General features: G+C 42.7%; 1 protein-coding gene and 1 long non-coding RNA gene across 2 annotated transcripts in view; one reads left to right on the forward strand and one right to left on the reverse strand.

The window, feature by feature from the left end:
- Myt1 (myelin transcription factor 1) overlaps window positions 1-13,342 on the forward strand; it is a 95,781-nt gene extending 82,439 nt beyond the window's left edge. Inside the window, exon 22 of the mRNA XM_045157189.1 lies at window positions 13,290-13,342. Within this exon, the coding sequence (XP_045013124.1) occupies window positions 13,290-13,310 (21 nt within the window). The 3' untranslated portion in view covers window positions 13,311-13,342. The remainder of the gene's footprint in view (window positions 1-13,289) is intronic.
- Window positions 13,343-16,085: 2,743 nt separating this feature from the next.
- On the reverse strand, window positions 16,086-16,575 carry LOC123462807. Its single transcript, XR_006638536.1, has 2 exons — window positions 16,352-16,575; window positions 16,086-16,119 (listed from the first exon to the last, which is right to left on the reverse strand). It is a non-coding gene; the product is annotated as an uncharacterized LOC123462807 (long non-coding RNA).
- Window positions 16,576-16,586: the final 11 nt, after the last annotated feature.

Genomic DNA, 16,586 nt, shown 5'->3' on the forward strand with positions numbered 1-16,586 from the left:
AAGGCAGTCTACTCTTGGAATTACCACTATGTAAGGCAATGGATTTATTTTATTTGCTTCAGCTCATATACCTTAGATTTTTAGCCTTGCAGAGACACCTTTCCATTGTCATACTTAAAAATATTTTTTAACTTTTATTTATTTTATTTGAGGGGGGAGAAGAGAAAGAGAGAGAAAGAATGGGTGTGCCAGGACCTCCAGCCACTGCAAACAAACTCAAGAAGCATGTGCCACCTTGTGCATCTGACTTATGTAGGTCCTGGGGAAATGAACCTGGGTCCTTAGGCTTTGAAGGCAAACACCGCAAATGCTAAGCTTTTTCCTTAGCCCTTGTCATACTTTTACACTAGGTGGAATTCTAGCCAGCCCACATTCAGCCTTGAATCACATTCAACCTGACCTCCCTAGGAATGTTTCCAGGAGGCAGATGTGGAGCCCCTCTTATATATAGGTACAACTCATCCTTCCTGACAAATTCTCTGAAATGCTAAGCTGTGTAACCCAAGACATTGGAATATTCACTGGGACTGGTTCTAGCATATATCAGTGGACCATACAGAATCTGCACAGCTGTGAGAAAGGGCTTTCCTTTTCTGATATCCACATGGGGACAGTGACTTGTGGTCTGGAATTGTAGCCCTCAATGTTGGCATAGTAAGTGCTGGATCATGAGAAATGGCTTAGAGAGGTAATGGCTTTTGATAGGGAAAGGAAGGGAGGGGGCTGCTAGGGCTCTACTGTGGCTGGTTGCATAGGTAAGTAGTTGAGGCCAGGATTGTGGAGGAATGAGATGCCCTTAGGGGAGGGGCCACATCAGTCCCCACAGGAGGACCACAACCAGGGACTTGGCTCCTTACTCATTATCCACTCCTGGCCATTGTCTTTCCTACTGACTTTGGAACAGTGTAGGTCAGGGGAACCACCCAGCCTGGCCCTTAAACCAGAGCCACTTTCTAATCACATACAGCACAGACAAAGGACTTACTCAAAAAGTTTCCAGACAATTCCAAAGAGCTGTAATGTGAATCACCAAACTGTGTGAATGCACTTTTCAAAGGGCAGGTGATCATCCTTAGTAAGTTTTGTTGAGGTCTGACAACACATTCATTTGCCTCTGGGCTCTGTAGGGCTTCCAGGTGGTTCATAGAATTGCAAATATGATGTGGATAGAAGAAGACCTCAGAGGTCAATGTCATAGCTTCAGTAAGTGTGCAGGTGGTGTGGGATAGAAAAGACTAAAAGTGGGGTGGTTGTGCAAGGGTTACATCCTAGCAGAGATCTATGCTCAGAAACAGGGTACTGCTTGAGGCAAGAGGCCAATGAGGAAAGAGAGTACCTAGTCACAGGTGAACTTCAAATGGCATCCTGGTTTGGCTAGTGTACTCCTAGCCTCAGTAACTGCCCCAGACCAGGGATGGCCATGACAGGAGCTCCTCTGCGGGTGAGGGATGTGGTAGCATGAACTGGTCTCCATTTAGCCTTCCCTAGGAGAAATGACTGCTACAGGGGTAGTTCTCTGAAAACCCCAAAGGAAGGCCATTTGGGGGATGTAGCTGGTTATGGAGGGAGTTCCTAGAGAGGAAAATCCTGGAAAGGAGGGTCATTGCTCTTTAAAGAGTCTTATGTTTTTTTTAAAAAAATATTTTATTTATTTATAAGCAGAGAGAGATAGAGAGGGAGGGAAAGGATGGGTGCACCAGAGCCTCCTGCCACTACAGATGAACTTCTAGTGGATGTACAACTTTGTGCATTTGGCTTTTACATGGGTACTTGGGAATCCAACCCAGGTCGTTAGGCTTTGAAAGCAAGTTCCTTAACAGATGAGCCATCTCTCCAGCTCCCTTATGTTTGTTTTGATCCTACAGTGCTTTTTGAGGTTTTCAATACTCTGTTACCCCAGTTCCAGGATTTTGGGAAACCTCGGTAGTTCATCTTGGGGTTCTAAGCTCTTATGTCTTTTGGATTACAGTGTTTAGTCTTTGGTCATCATGATACCTTGAGCTCCTGAGAGTTAAGTTCACTAAACTCTGAAATCCTGGATCTGAGCAGAGCAGAGCACAATAGCTTCTTCAGTCTCAGGAAGGTGGGACCACAGCTGTTCCCATGGTGCTAGCTGCATGACCCTACAGGTGGTAGTGGCATGAAAAGGTTATTCCTGAGGAGATACTGTCTCTTGCTTAGGATACTGCTGGGCCATTGGCCTGGGCACAAGGAGTGGAGCGTCTTGAAGTAACAGGTGGACACCATCTAGAATTCATTTTGCTGTGGGACCTCCCACTGTAGGGTCTTCTCTCTCAACCTGCAAGACTTGTTCTGACTTTTTCTGGAGAATGAAACTATGGTTTCTACAGAGGGTGGGGAGAATTCTTCTGTCAGGGAAGGGACCTGGGGATGTGTTGATTCTGGAAACATTTGCCACTCATTGTCTTTTCTTGAACACTTGAACATTTCCAGTAGAGCCTGGTGCTACCAGTTCCTGGGGATGTTGGTAGTTTGTGCTGGTTATGAGGTTCCTATACTCTAGCTAGGATTCAACATTTTGCATTTTGGGGGCCATTTGTGGCCCACCTGTGAGTTTTCTGGCTCTGAATTACATTGCTGCCTTTGTTTGCATCTCCCTATCCTTGAAATTTATGCCCTAAAAGTTGTATTTTTATATATTTATTTATTTTAAAATATTTTTTATGTATTTATTTGAGACAGAGAGGGAGGAAGAGAAAGAGTGAGTGAGTATGGGCACACAAAGGCCTCTTACAACTTCAAACAAACTCCAGACACATGTGCTGCTTTGTGCACCTGGCTTTATGTGGGTATTGGGGAATTGAACCTAGGCCATCAGGCTTTGTAAGCAAGTGCCTTTAACTGCTGAGACATCTTTCCAGCCTCAAAATTTGTCATTTTAGATGAAGTTTGAGAGATAGTGAAGGTAGGCACATACCTGCTTTCTTTTTTTTCTTTTGTGAAGTAGGGGCCTATTATAGCCCAGGCTGACCTGGAATTCACTCTGTAGCCCTAGGCTGGCCTTGAACTCATAGTGACCTTCTTTCCTCAGTTTTTTGAGTGCTGGGATTAAAGGTGTGCACAACCATACCTGGTTTGTTTATTCTCTCTCCCTCTTTCTTTCTTTCTTTCTTTCTTTCTTTCTTTCTTTCTTTCTTTCTTTCTTTCTCTCTCTCTCTCTCTCTCTCTCTCTCTCTCTCTTTCTTTATTGTATGCTCATGTTCCAAGGTCACTAGCACAAGTGGTCCCCAGATGTTGTACTGTCTGTGCTTTTCCTCTTGCTATACCCACAAGGAGGTGGAGTGTGAACTTCTTCAACAGAGCCTCATAGTAAGTCAGATCAAAATAGTAGAGCTCACAGGACTTCTTATACATGACTGTGGATGCCCTATTCCAACACTGGTTTAATGACTTGGCAGAGTTGTGCTCTAGGCTACCTGTCCCCCTTGGCTGTTCCCGTGGTCTCTGAGTTAATTGCTTTCTTCAGTGTCTTCAGTGCTGAGCTATCTGAAACCTGACTGTTCCTTCTTCCTTATTTCTGCCCTTTCCCCCAGTTGCCTTTTGGTGTCCCTTATTAGCTTTTACAGCCCACATCTTGGGCCTCTTTCTTATCCCTGACCCTAATGTCTTCAGTGATTAGGAGACCTTCACACCATCTCCCAAACCTTTCATAGCTCTGGTACCTTCTGGGGCTCTACTTGGATATTCCACATGCATAAAACACATATTCTGCCAAGCATGGTGGCACACACCTTTAATCCCGGCACTTGGGAGGCTGAGGAAGGAGGATCACTGTAAGTTCAAGGCCAGCCAGAGACTACATAGTGAATTCCAGGTCAGCCTGGGCTAGAGCAAGACCCTACCTCAAAAAAAAAAAACAAACCAAAAAACCAAAACACACATGTTCTGATGACCATACCCATCCACTGGCCGTTCCAGCCTGGTCTTCCTTGTGCTCAGCAAGGTAACAACCCCCATCAGTGTGTCCTTACTCACCCAAATGAAGGTCTTGTGGACACATAATAGCTGCCAAAAGGGGCCACAACTGTGCTTCCTTGAAATGCCTATCTGGTAGTGTTGCCACCTGGATGGGCCAACTATGGAAAAACCCCAGTGGGCAAGTATTCATTGTTAAAGAATATTAGATGGCTATTTGGGTCCTATAGAAAGTATTGCATGGGAATATGTACAAATTCTCCTAAGCTTCTGGGGATCCCCTCTCAGTAATGGGTGTGAATGTTTGGCCAAGGTGTCTACTTGGCCTGGTTTGGGATCTTGAGAGCTAGCCATACTTTTGGTTGCCTCATGAGCTAGTGCAGGTCTCAAGGTGTACAACTAGAGCCTCTTGGAACAGATAACATAGCCTCAGCACTGTGCCATTACCTCAGACTACTCATTATCCCCAAGGTAAGAGGCCTTGTAATGGTGACAGGGGCAAGATCTGGGCCACCTTTCTCCCCTCACAGGATTCCATGGAGGAAAGGTAGTGCAGGACAGCACCATATCACTACCACCTGGCAGTGAGTGCTCTGCATTAGACTTACTCATATCTGTTCCAGGATCACTTTCTGCCAATCAGACACACTCTTGCCTGTTTTTTAATACTCTGTCAAGTGTTTTCCCTATCTTAACTCTATCATAGTTCTCTCTCTGTAGGAGTTGTCCAAATAGCATAAGACAAATCAGATAATATCTAGGACTGAAGATGATGAAGAGCTGTTTGAGACCCATTCCTTGAGTTGTAAAGACCACTCAGAAATGCCTGAGTTCTACATAGGACCCCTGGCTCTATCCCTTGAGTATCCCTGACCCCATCAGGAATCAAACCTCAGTTCTAAGAAATATGGGGGAAAAGGTAGACTGATATATGATTTGAGCCCTTTTATCTGAACCGTCTCCTTTCACCTCTCAACTACCTGTTATGTAGGAAGTAGGATGATAACATCTATATATGGGGAAACTGAGGCCCAGGCAACTTTTCCATGTCATATAGAGTCTGCCTATACTGATTGAATTGGCCTGAAGGACCTTCATTCCAGGGTTGGCTCATAAACGCAGAGACTATGTTATGATAGTTCCTGGAGTCCATTTCTTCAGGAGGAGGAGTGGTACCCAATCAACTGGATTTCCATGAAGCAGTCAGATTTAGTGGCTGTCCAAGGGTCCTAGCACAGTAGAGAGGGAGCAAGAGCTCATAACTGGCTTGTACTAGCTTCAAATTTGGGTGCTGGAAGATTAGCCAGGGTGATGCCATTGTCTCCTGGGTTGCTCTGACCAGTCCTCAGGGTGGGTGGGGATGACTGCAGACCCTGAGTCTCTTTCAAGTAGGGCTGACTCTGACTCACTTGGATAATTATATACTTGCTAAGAAGAGCTACGGACAGCAGGGATTGGAAAATGGGCATGAGGACAGAACAGAGAACTAAGCATCTTAGCCACCTTAGCATGCTAAACCTGAAGGCATTTGATTAGGAGAAATAGATGAATGATTAGTCTCTTACAATTAATAAGTTGTTTAATCAAGACTAGTAGCTTTTTCTAGGCTTGAGCTTTAAAGGAGTCTTGGTCCATGATGTGAGCCCAGCACACACACCTGACTTCTATGGAGGTGCTGGCATCTGTTTTATGACTGGCACCTACATAGGCCTGGAGCAGGATCTTGTACCCTGTCATGAGGGGGTGATAACAGACACCTCTCCTGGGGCTGGAGAGATGGTTTAGCAGTTAAAGCACTTGCCTGCAAAGCCTAACAGCCCATGTTTATTTCCCTAGTCCCCACATAAGCCAGATGCATATGGTGGTGCATGCATATGGAGTTTGTTTGCAATGGCTAGAGACCCTGATGTGCCCATTCTCTCTCTGCCTCTTTCTCTGTCTCATTAATTAATTAATTAATCAATAAGAGATACCTCTCCTATCCCTGCCTCTGGGTCTACTGACATTCCTAGCACAATCAAAAGACCTGGTCCCAAGGGAAGAATCCATAATCAGACCTAATTAAGATTATTGATGCTGTGACACTTTTCCACCTTGCCTGAATACCACATTTTGTTCTTACCTAGGGAATAGAAAATTGAGTGTGAATTTTATGGCATGCCAAGGTAACAAATCTAACCTGGTTAGACCTGTCTAGGAAAGACTGAATAGATTGTTCGCTAGTAAGTCTTTGTCTCCAGCTGGAAATTCTGGAGCACCTGAAAGATCCTGGAAACAGCTGAGAGATCCTGAATTTTAGCAGTTGGGCATAGACTTATCTGGGCTTTATTGTTGGATCAGAGTTGGGGCTGAACCAACTAGAGTGATGTGGAAATAAAAAGAATATATGACCTCAACAGCCGACTGTTCTTTATTGGAGAGCAAGTGAACAGCGAAGGACGGTCAGCCCCATTCCATGGGTTTGAGACTGCCACACTCAGAAACAGCTGAACAGGGACAAGCATGGCAGAGAATGGGGGAAGGGGAAAAGGGAAAGAGATGTAACAGGGCCATTTCCTTTGTTGACTTGATTTCCAGGTAGGACTGTTAGGTTTTGACTAGTTCTTTGATGATAGTAAGTTTGCTCCACTCCTGTGCCAAGGTGACCTTATCAGGTTGTGATTTGGGAAGTTATTTACAACCCAAAAGAATTTCCTCTGTGCTAAAGCCTCTTCCAGGGCCACCATGTCCCAGTCATTTCTGTGATTCTAATGACTGTTGGGATCTCATACTTATAGACCCTTACATTCCGGACCCTGAGGACAAGTAAAAGGAAAGGGGTCAACGAATCAGGTCTCTGAACTCTTTCCTGATGACCAATGGGATGGAGTTGGGGCAGGGAAGTCTTGTCTCTCTGGTGTCTGGATTAGGGTAGGGTCTTGCTTGAGTCAGATTTAGCCGATGTCCATTTGAGTTGGGGGCATTCTGGAATGATGTTTGTTTGTTTGTTGTTATTGTTGATGTTAGCCTTGTGAAAAAGGATAGGAGGCAAGAGGCAGATTATTAGGGGTGATCTGTTATGGGTGTGGGGACATAAGGAGTGTTGAGGTACATTAGTAAGGGGGTTTGGGCTTGAGGCAGAGCTGGCATCTGGTTGTGTAACATTAAGCAGCTCTAGCATAGGAAAGAAACCTTAATCTTTTCCTCTCAATTTGGGAGAGGGTGCTCTGTTAACACTTTTAGCATCTTTGGTCATACACAAAAGGAGAAAACAGGGGGAAGGGCTATTAAGAAGCCTTCAGATACAGTGGCCCCTGAAATGAAGCTGTGTTGGGAGAGCTTTAGTGCCTGTGTCTTGTCAGGAAACAGAAATCCACATCTGGAAATACAGGAGGCTAGAGAAGGGCCTATGAATACAAATGGTTATGAAGGAGGGACTAACTGAGCCTGTTGGACTAGCAGCAAAGAAGAGGCTAAACTGTGGGTGTGGAAGAGCCTTATTGTATAGAGGGAAAAAAAAATTACATGTCATAGACAGGACTGGTTTAACTTGAAGGGAGTTGAGCTGTGAGATCTTTATAACTTACAGCAACAGATATCTTAGTTGGTCACTGAGAAATGTCAGGTCATATACAGGAAAATAATATTACTGGCATTAAAAAGGCTGATAATAGGCCAGGCGTGGTGTTGCGTACTTTTAATCCCAGCATTTGGGAGGCAGAGGTAGGAGGATCAATGTGTTTGAGGCCACTCTGAGACATAGTGAATTCCAGGTCAGCTTGGGCTAGAGCAAAACCTTACCTTGAAAAGCAAAAAAACAAACAAACAAACAAAAAAAAAACACCTAATAATAACCCAAAATATTATTGGCTCAGGACTGGTGATGTTTATTTCTCCAGGATTGCTACAGTCCATTGTTGAGGTTCAAGTCGCAAGGTGTGGCTTCTGGGAGCCTCTTCTTTTGATTCTCCATTTGATTTTGCACCTTGTGCACATAGCAAGCTGTGGTTCCACATGGTTTTTATGAACAGGCAAGGCAGCAGCTCTTTAGGAGAGTGATATTTATCTGAGCCACTAGGAAAGAAACTCCTAGATCATATTAAATTTATTAGCCATTATGATCTTGTTAATATCTATGTATGAATTTTCTTGTATGTGACATGACATTTACATGTGAAACAATATTATATCTAAGGTTGAAAAATAATAACATTAAAAAAAGAAAAGAAAAATAATAACATAGGTGGTAGGTAAGAAAACAGGGATGCTGTATGTGAGGAAGAAGGAATTGTTAACTTGGATTGGGAATTGGTGGAAATTCCTGGAAATATAAATATTTGGCTTAGGTAAGAGGAAGTATAAGGAACTTGTATTGAAGTAATATTTGAAACATCTTAAACAGTTTTAAATTTAAACATAATAGAGATTAATAAATTAATTTTGAAGCTTAGTTATCAGGTTTAAAGTTTTTTTTTTTTTGAAAGTTCTGAATATAGAAGGCTTACAGTTTTACTTACTTGGTCCAGAGATCAAAAGGTCTTAGCTTTAGAGGGACTAATGAAGGTATGTTAGGCTGAAAAAGTTTAAAGTTTGATTAATTCTACAGGCACAGTAAAATTTTACATAATTAGGTTCAGTTTTTTAAAATAAGTGTATAGCAAACAAAGTTTTACCTAGGGCTGGAGAGATGGTTTAGTGGTTAAGACACTTGCCTGCAAAGCCCAAGGACCCATATTCTATTCTCCAGATCCCACACTAGCCAGATGCACAAAGAGGAGGCAAGTGCAAGGTTGCACATGCCCACTAGGTAGTGCAAGTATCTGGAGTTCAATTGTAGTGGCTGATGCCCTGGCGTGCCAATTCTCTCTCTCTCTAAAAACATAAAAATAAGTTTTACCCAATAGTAAAACATTTAAGAGTAGATCACTTAAGAAACCTATTGTTGTAAACAGGTGTTTTAATCAAATACAGACTTTATCAGATGGAAAATATACAAGCTTAACATTTGGATATAATGTAGTTATCTCAGAGATTAAACAACTCTTTATAACCCTTTTGATCTATTAGCATATATTATATATTTTTTGTCTCTGTTTAGGCTCAGAGCTATGTGCAAGAGGCAATATATTTTTTTAAGGTTACCAAGGACAAAGGAAATTGGGTTTGTATTATTTATTTATTGATTTATTTGAGAGTGACAGACAGAGAGAAAGAGGCAGATAGAGAGAAAGAGAGAATGGGCACACCAGGGCCTCCAGCCACTGCAAACGAACTCCAGACGCGTGCGCCCCCTTGTGCATCTAGCTAACATGGGTCCTGGGGAAATGAGCCTCAAACCGGGGTCCTTAGACTTCACAGGCAAGTGCTTAACCGCTAAGCTATCTCTCCAGCCCTGGGGTTTGTATTTTAATGACCTTTAAGTCTAATGTCAGTAGAGAGAGACACCAAGTTTTTTGGAAGATGGATGGTGATTCAAGTCTGACTTTTTCAAGCTGAAGCAGGGCAGTAAAGGGGGGAGTCTCTACTTCTGTTAACTTTCAGGCCTGGAAAACCATCAAAAGGGGCCCAGATAGATGGAATTAGTCTGTTATACAGCCCTGTGAGTGAATTGGGTGGAACTGCAAAATTCCAGAAGGTCATTTATATTAATACAAAAAACTATGCCAATACATAAATCTATTACAATACATGACATAACTTTGGGTCAGGAGCTTTTAAATTTTCTAACCCAATTTCTATCTCAATATAAGTGTAAGGTTTGGGACTGACCAAGACCATGCAAACCACTCTGAGGCAAAGATAAAAGCTTTTATTTGGGAAAAGCTTGAGCTGCCAGGGCTGACTCACAGAGGGGAACACAGCTAACCTGAGTTTTTAGATAATGGGCTTTATAGGGCTTCTTCAGTTGGGGGAAGATGAGGAAGGGAAAAGTTGAATAAAAATGTTCCTTTAGGGGAGATCTAAGATAGCCAGGTTGTGAGACAAGAACAGTGATTGAGTGACTTACAAGATAAGGGGCAGGAAACCATGATCTGGGGGTACTGTTTGGCAAAGAAGGGATACTGGCTAGGTGGTTTCTTGAGGAATGTGGATAATTTACTCTCTTATGTCTCTGTTGCTATTCTGCTGTCCTTGGTGACTCCATTTTGGGAACCTGTCCCAACCTAATAATAAGGTATGACACTATAAACTTACCAACTTATTATAGAGAGTAAAGTTTGATTTTATTTTTTTTTAATTTTTATTAACATTTTCCATGATTATAAAATATAAGGCAAGAGAAGTACAAAGAAACAACTTTTTATATTAACTCATTTTATCTTAACTGAAAACACTTTAACTGAAGACACACTATTAGACAGAACCCACTTCAGAGAGGAGAGAGCCTCCACTGAAGCTTCATGCATGGAGTTTCCAAATACTGATTATGCTGTAGTTCCCATCCTTTACAATCCTCTGTTTGAATTTTTCTGTGCTTGTAGACGAAAGAGATTTATGGTCTGTGAGGGTTAAGACATTCCTTTCTCTCAAATAAGACAGGTGCTGTCTCCCAAGATAAGGTAGTTATATATTATCTAAAAAGGGCCAGGCCCAGAGTCAGTTCCTATTTGTTTAGCTTTATTTGTAAATTGTTACAAAATTTGTATCTATTAGCTTTTGTAAAAGAATCTTCCTTGTTGCAGTTTTAGAAGAGAAAAGTGCAATATCTATTGCTTCACTGAAAGTCTTAGATGCTGCATTCATACATTTTTATAGGTACATTGTTTATACTCCATCCAAACTGGAGGCATTAATGTAAGGGTTAATAAGTCTGGAGTCCCAGCAAATTACTGGGACATGGTGGCCCTGGAACAGGCTTTAGCACAGAGGAAATTCTTTTGGGTTGTAAGTAACTTCCCAAACCACAACCTGATAAGGTCACCTTGGCACAGGAGCCAAGCAAACCCACTATCATCAACGAACTAGTCAAAACCTAAGAGTCTTACCTGGGAAAACCAGTCAACAAAGGAAATGACCTGTTACAACCCTTTTTCTTCTCCCTTACCCTATCTTCTGCCCTGCTTGTCCCTGTAAATATCCAGTTCAGCTGTTTCTGAGTGTGGTGGCCTCAATCCCATGGAATGGGGCCAGCCATCTTGCACTGTTCACTTGCTCTACAATAAAGAACAGCTTGCTGTTGAGGTTTGTATATTCTTTCTTTATTTCTATGTCACTGTAGTTGGTTTAGCCCTGATTCTAATCCAATAGTTAGAGCTAGATGGAGATCCCAGAAGTGGAGAAGGGCATCCCCAGTCTTCATCCTGGGAGGCATAAAGCTGGAAGCAAGAGAACCAGAGGACCCCTGGGGTCTGGAAAGAGGACAGTCTAGGGTGCCTCTAGGGTGCCTGAGTCTGGGGCCTTACCTTAATAAACTTTGATGAAGTGTTGGATGCATGGAAGATCAAATGGCAAGAGGCCTCTGCTGGAGGTTGGTATGGATAGGAAAGTGAGTGGGGGCCTTGGAGAGGGCTGACAGACTGAAGACTGAATTTACTCAAAAACATCAATAAGACCCCTTATTCCACAGAGTCTGCATTGCTTACAGAGACAAAAAAAAAAAGGGGGGGGGCTGGAGAGATGGCTTAGTGGTTAAGTGCTTGCCTGTGAAGCCTAAGGACCCCGGTTCAAGGCTCAGTTCCCCAGGTCCCACGTTAGCCAGATGCACAAGGGGGCGCACGCGTCTGGAGTTCGTTTGCAGTGGCTGGAGGCCCTGGCACGCCCATTCTCTCTCTCCCTCTATCTGTCTTTCTCTCTGTGTCTGTCGCTCTCAAATAAAAATAAATTAAAAAAAATATTAAAAAAAAAAAAAAGCAAAGCCAAAGCTTCAGGTAGCATACTGGTAACTGTTAAACCTGTATAGTAAGCACCATGGACAGTGGAACCCAGTATGAAAGGGAAAGAGGAGGGGTGTAGGAGAGCATGGTCCTGTGGACTACCCAGGTCAGAGGCTGGGCTAAAGTCAGCAAGGGATTTTGGAAAAAACACCATAGAGTGGCCCTGGCCAGAATTTCCACAGTCTCTGCAGGTGAGCAACCAGCCTCATGAACTTCTGTGGACCAGGGTAGAGCAGAGGTAGCCCAGAGGAGAGGGTTGGGGCCTAGAGACCCGAAGAACCATTTGTTGGATCAGAGTCACTGTATAGTTCAGAAACACTGTATAGTTCATAAGGTTCATTTAAGAGAAATTGAGGTTTTTCAGAAAAAAAGCTGGAGTAGAGCCACAAGCATGTGGATAGTTCATAAAGCTCTTTAAGAGAAATTGAGTTTTTTGGGGTGGGGAGAGGACTAGAGTAGAGCCACAAGCACAAGGAAGATAGAACTGAGGTGCACATGTAGGAAGGTTTAGGAGAAATATAGCATTCACCTTATGCTTCCCTGTGGAAGGAAGTTAAGATGGTAAATAGTGGAAGCTTAAGGAAGAATAACAGAATAACAGAGGGAAAATATCAAGCAGAGACCAAGAAATTCAGATGAGAAATTAGTAGTAAAGAGAGTTATACCCATGACTATCCCGAGTTTAGAGAATTTACACAGGTAGGAGGCCTAGAATTAGTGAAAGCATCCATGTATTATATCTGGAGTGTGAAGAAAATACACGAGTGGTAGATTTGGAAATCAAAGGAAAATTATACATGTACTTAAAGTGAAAAGTTACCCCAAACTATAAGGCAAGACAAGAAGAAAAGTTCCCCAAACCAAGAAACAGTACTATGCTCTCTCCTCCACTGAGGAGGGAGATGCCAGACTTACATGTATCCCTGTGGCCAGAGTGAAGAGAAGCAGGCAGAAAGAGTGACAGGGAAGAAAGCCACAGCCTTTATAGTATAGAAAATCTTCAAGTATGTAAGGGGAAGACCCGATTGGTTTCCGATTTGGAGGGTTAGGGTGGACCCCAGAGTCAACCCACCTAGGTTGTATGCTAGACTGCTGAGAGTTTGATTTTGCCAAGGAGGGCTGGCATCTCCTCAATCTCTCTGAAACTGGCTAAAAGAAGTTAGCTTTCTTCTACTTCTCCTTCATTACTGAGCTACATCCCCAACCCTGGGGGGTTGATCTGCTCTGTCCCTGGCAATCACTGATTTTTTTTTACTGCTTCTGTTTTTTTTTTAAACTTTATAATAATGTCATGTCTTTAGTATTATACATGTAGACTTTTCAGAGTGTTTTGTTTCATTTAGTAATAAACATTTTAAGTTTCTTCCATGTCTTTTTCACAGCTCACTCACTTTTGTTAAGTATCATTAATACCCTATGTTGCAGTCTGGTTCTCATTGCTGTCAAAAAACACCTGACCAAGAGCAGCTTGAGAAGGAAAGGGTTTATTTTGGTTTACAGACTCCAGGGGAAGCTCCATGATGGCAGGGGAAAAATGATGGCATGAATAGAGGGTGGACATCATCTCCTGGCCAACATCAGATGGACAACAGCAACAGGTGAGTGTGCCAAACACTGGCAAGGGGAAGCTGGCTATAATACTCCTAAGTCTGCCCCCAACAATACATCAGCTCCAGTTGTTCTCTAGTTTTCCAAATCCACCAGGTGGGGTCCTAGCATTCAGAACACATAAGTTTATGGGGGACACCTGAATCAAACCACCATACCCTATTATATGGATATGCCATAGCTTTCATTCACTGATTGTTTCCAATTTTTGGTAATTATGACTGAAGCTGTTATAAATATCTATATACTGGTTTTGTGTATAGCAGTCATTTGGATAAATACCTAGTAGTGCGAATGCTGGGTCTTTTTTTTGAGAAGGGGCCAGGTTCTCATGTAGCTCAGGCCTGATCCTCTTCTCTTGCTTGTACTTTCTAAGTCCTGGGATTATAGGCATGTACCACCATGGCAGTCTTTTTATTTTTTAAAAAAATATTTTATTTATTTATGACAGAGAAAGAGAGAATGAGAATGGGTGTGCCAGGGCCTCCAGCCACTGCAAATGAACTCCAGATGGGTGCGCCCCCTTGTGAGTCTGGCTACATGGGTCCTGGGGAATTGAACCTGGTCCTTTGGCTTCGCAGGCAAATGCCTTAACCTCTAAGCCATCCCTCCAGCCTTTTTTTTTTTTTTTTATTTTTTAAGTAGGGTTTCACTCTGCCTCCCAAGTGCTGGGATTAAAGGCATGTGCCACCATGCCAATCTTAAAATACTGGATCTATGGTAACATTATGTTTAGTGTAGTAAGAAACTGGTTGCTTTGTGTGGTGGCACATGCCTTTAATCCCAGTAATCAGGAGGCTGAGGCATGAGGATCAGCATGAGTTTGAGGCCAGCCTGGAATTACTGAGTTCCTGGTCCACCTAGCCTAGAGTGAGACACTACCTCAAAAATAAAAACAAAAATAAAACCACAAAAACAAAAACAACTGGCAAACTATCTTTCAAAGTGGCTTTACCATTTTTCATTCCCACAACAATGATCAAGGCTTTTTTGTTTCTCTACCTCCTCATCAGCATTTGGTGTGTCCAGTATTTTGAATTTTGGCCATTCTAATAGGTCTGTATTGGTATCTCATTGTTTTGTAAATCTGCAATTTGCTAATGATATATGAGGTTGAACATCTATTCCTAAGATCATTTTTCCATCTGCATATTTTCTTTTCTGGGGCATCTGATCAATGCTTTTGCCCATTTTTGTGTTCTTGTTGAGTTTTTTTTTTAAATATATATTTTATTTATTTGAGAGAGGAAGAGGTAGAGAGTGAAAGAGAGAATGGGCATGCCAGGGCCTCCAGCCACTGCAAATGAATTCCAGAGGCATGTGCCTCCTTGTGCATGTCTTACATGGGACCTGGAGAATCAATCGGGGGTCCTTACACTTTACAGGCAAATGCCTTAACTGCTAAGCCATCTCTCCAGTCCTCTTGTTGAATTTTTAAAAGATATTTTTACTTATTTGAGCAGAGCGAGCCAGAAAGAAGAGAGACAAAGAGAGAGAAAGGGTGTTCCAGGGTCTCCAGCCACTGCAAATGAACTCCAGATGCATGTACCACTTTGTGAATCTGACTATACATAGGCACTGGGCAATCAAACCTGGTATGTTAGGCTTTGCAGGCAGGTACCTTAACTGCTGCGCTATTTCTCCACCCCCCCCCTTACTGAATCTTATTTCAGAGAGGCAGAGAGATAGAGAGAGAGACAGAGACAAGGGGGGGGGACTCTCACCCTGCCCTTATTATTGAGTTTTGAGGATTTATTTTTTCATGGCAGTGTCTCACTCTAGTCCAGACTGGCCTCAAACTCAAGGTGATCCTCTCACCTTAGACTCTCAAGTGTGGAGATTTTAAAGATATGAACCACCATGCCTGGCCACCTAGATTTTCTGCTACTCTAGAAGTTTTATGTGAAAAATGTTACATTTGTCTTTAATCTAGTTTTACATGTGAATATCTAGTTGTTCCAACATTATTTGTTGAAAAGACTATCTTTTCTTTATTGAATTGATTTTTTCCCCTTTAACAAAGGTGAATTTACTGCATCTGTGTGGATCTATTCTGTTCTATTTATCTATTTTCTATGCTAATACCACACTTGTTTACTGTAATTTTATAGTAAGTCATGAAATCAGATAGTGTCAGTCCTCTAATTTTATTCTTTTCTATGATTGTGGTGTTTTACAATGTCTTGCACCTTTCCATATACACTTTTAAAAATAGCATAATCTTTAATCCCAGCACTCGGGAGGCAGAGGTAGGAGGATTGCCATGAGTTCAAGGCCACCCTGAGATGACAGAGTTAATTCCAGGTCAGCCTGGACCAGAGTGAGACCCTACCTCGAAAAACCAAAAAAAAAAAAAAAAAAAAAAAAAAAAATAGCATAATCACTTCTCATTCGTATCACACAGTCCATTGCAGGCTGAGTGGCTCTCTTACAAATGTTGACTCAGGGATCCAAGCACCTGTTTTCTTTTCTTTTTTTTAAAAAAAAATATTTTATTTATATTTATTTATTTGAGAGAGAGAAAATGGGTACGCCAGGGCCTCCTGCCACTGCAACGAATTCCAGACACATGCGCCATGTTGTGCATCTGGCTTACGTGGATCCTGGGGAATCAAACCTGTCCTTTGGCTTTGCAGGCAATTGTCATACCGCTAAGCCATCTCTCCAGTCCCAGGCTCTTTTTTTTTCTTGATGCTTCCTCCTTCAACTTGTACGCTCCAAGCTGTACAAAATGAAAGGGAGGTCAGAGGAATGAGTATGCATTCAAGGCCTCTGCTTTCCAGTCAAAAAAACAAAAACTCAGAATAGTTGGCAGGTGGTTCTGAAGGAGGTGGAGACAGCAGTTAATTCTGTCTATTTCTCCGCTGAGGTCCCAAGAAGAGCTGGATTGTCTGGTGCAGGTGTGCACCCTTGGCCTGGTGTTAACAGCCCTGTAGCCATGCTGCGGCACCCACCTCATTTCCTCTTGTCACTCCTGCCTTGTGGGCCGACCCTGAGCGTCACTTGCGAGGGGGCGGTGTCCTGTAGTCAGTTCCTGCTCCCCCCGACCTGCGTTTACCGCCTCGATACGTCGCTTGGCTTCGCGCTCGAGTCCGAGGGCACCCTTTAAAAACACGACCATTTTACGAATGCAGGAACACCTTTGGGCTTTGCCAGAGCATAAAAAGTGCCCTTAAGCCCCACCCCCGC

Source organism: Jaculus jaculus, chromosome 8, assembly GCF_020740685.1.
Source record: "Jaculus jaculus isolate mJacJac1 chromosome 8, mJacJac1.mat.Y.cur, whole genome shotgun sequence".
Classification (NCBI taxonomy): Eukaryota; Metazoa; Chordata; class Mammalia; order Rodentia; family Dipodidae; genus Jaculus; species Jaculus jaculus.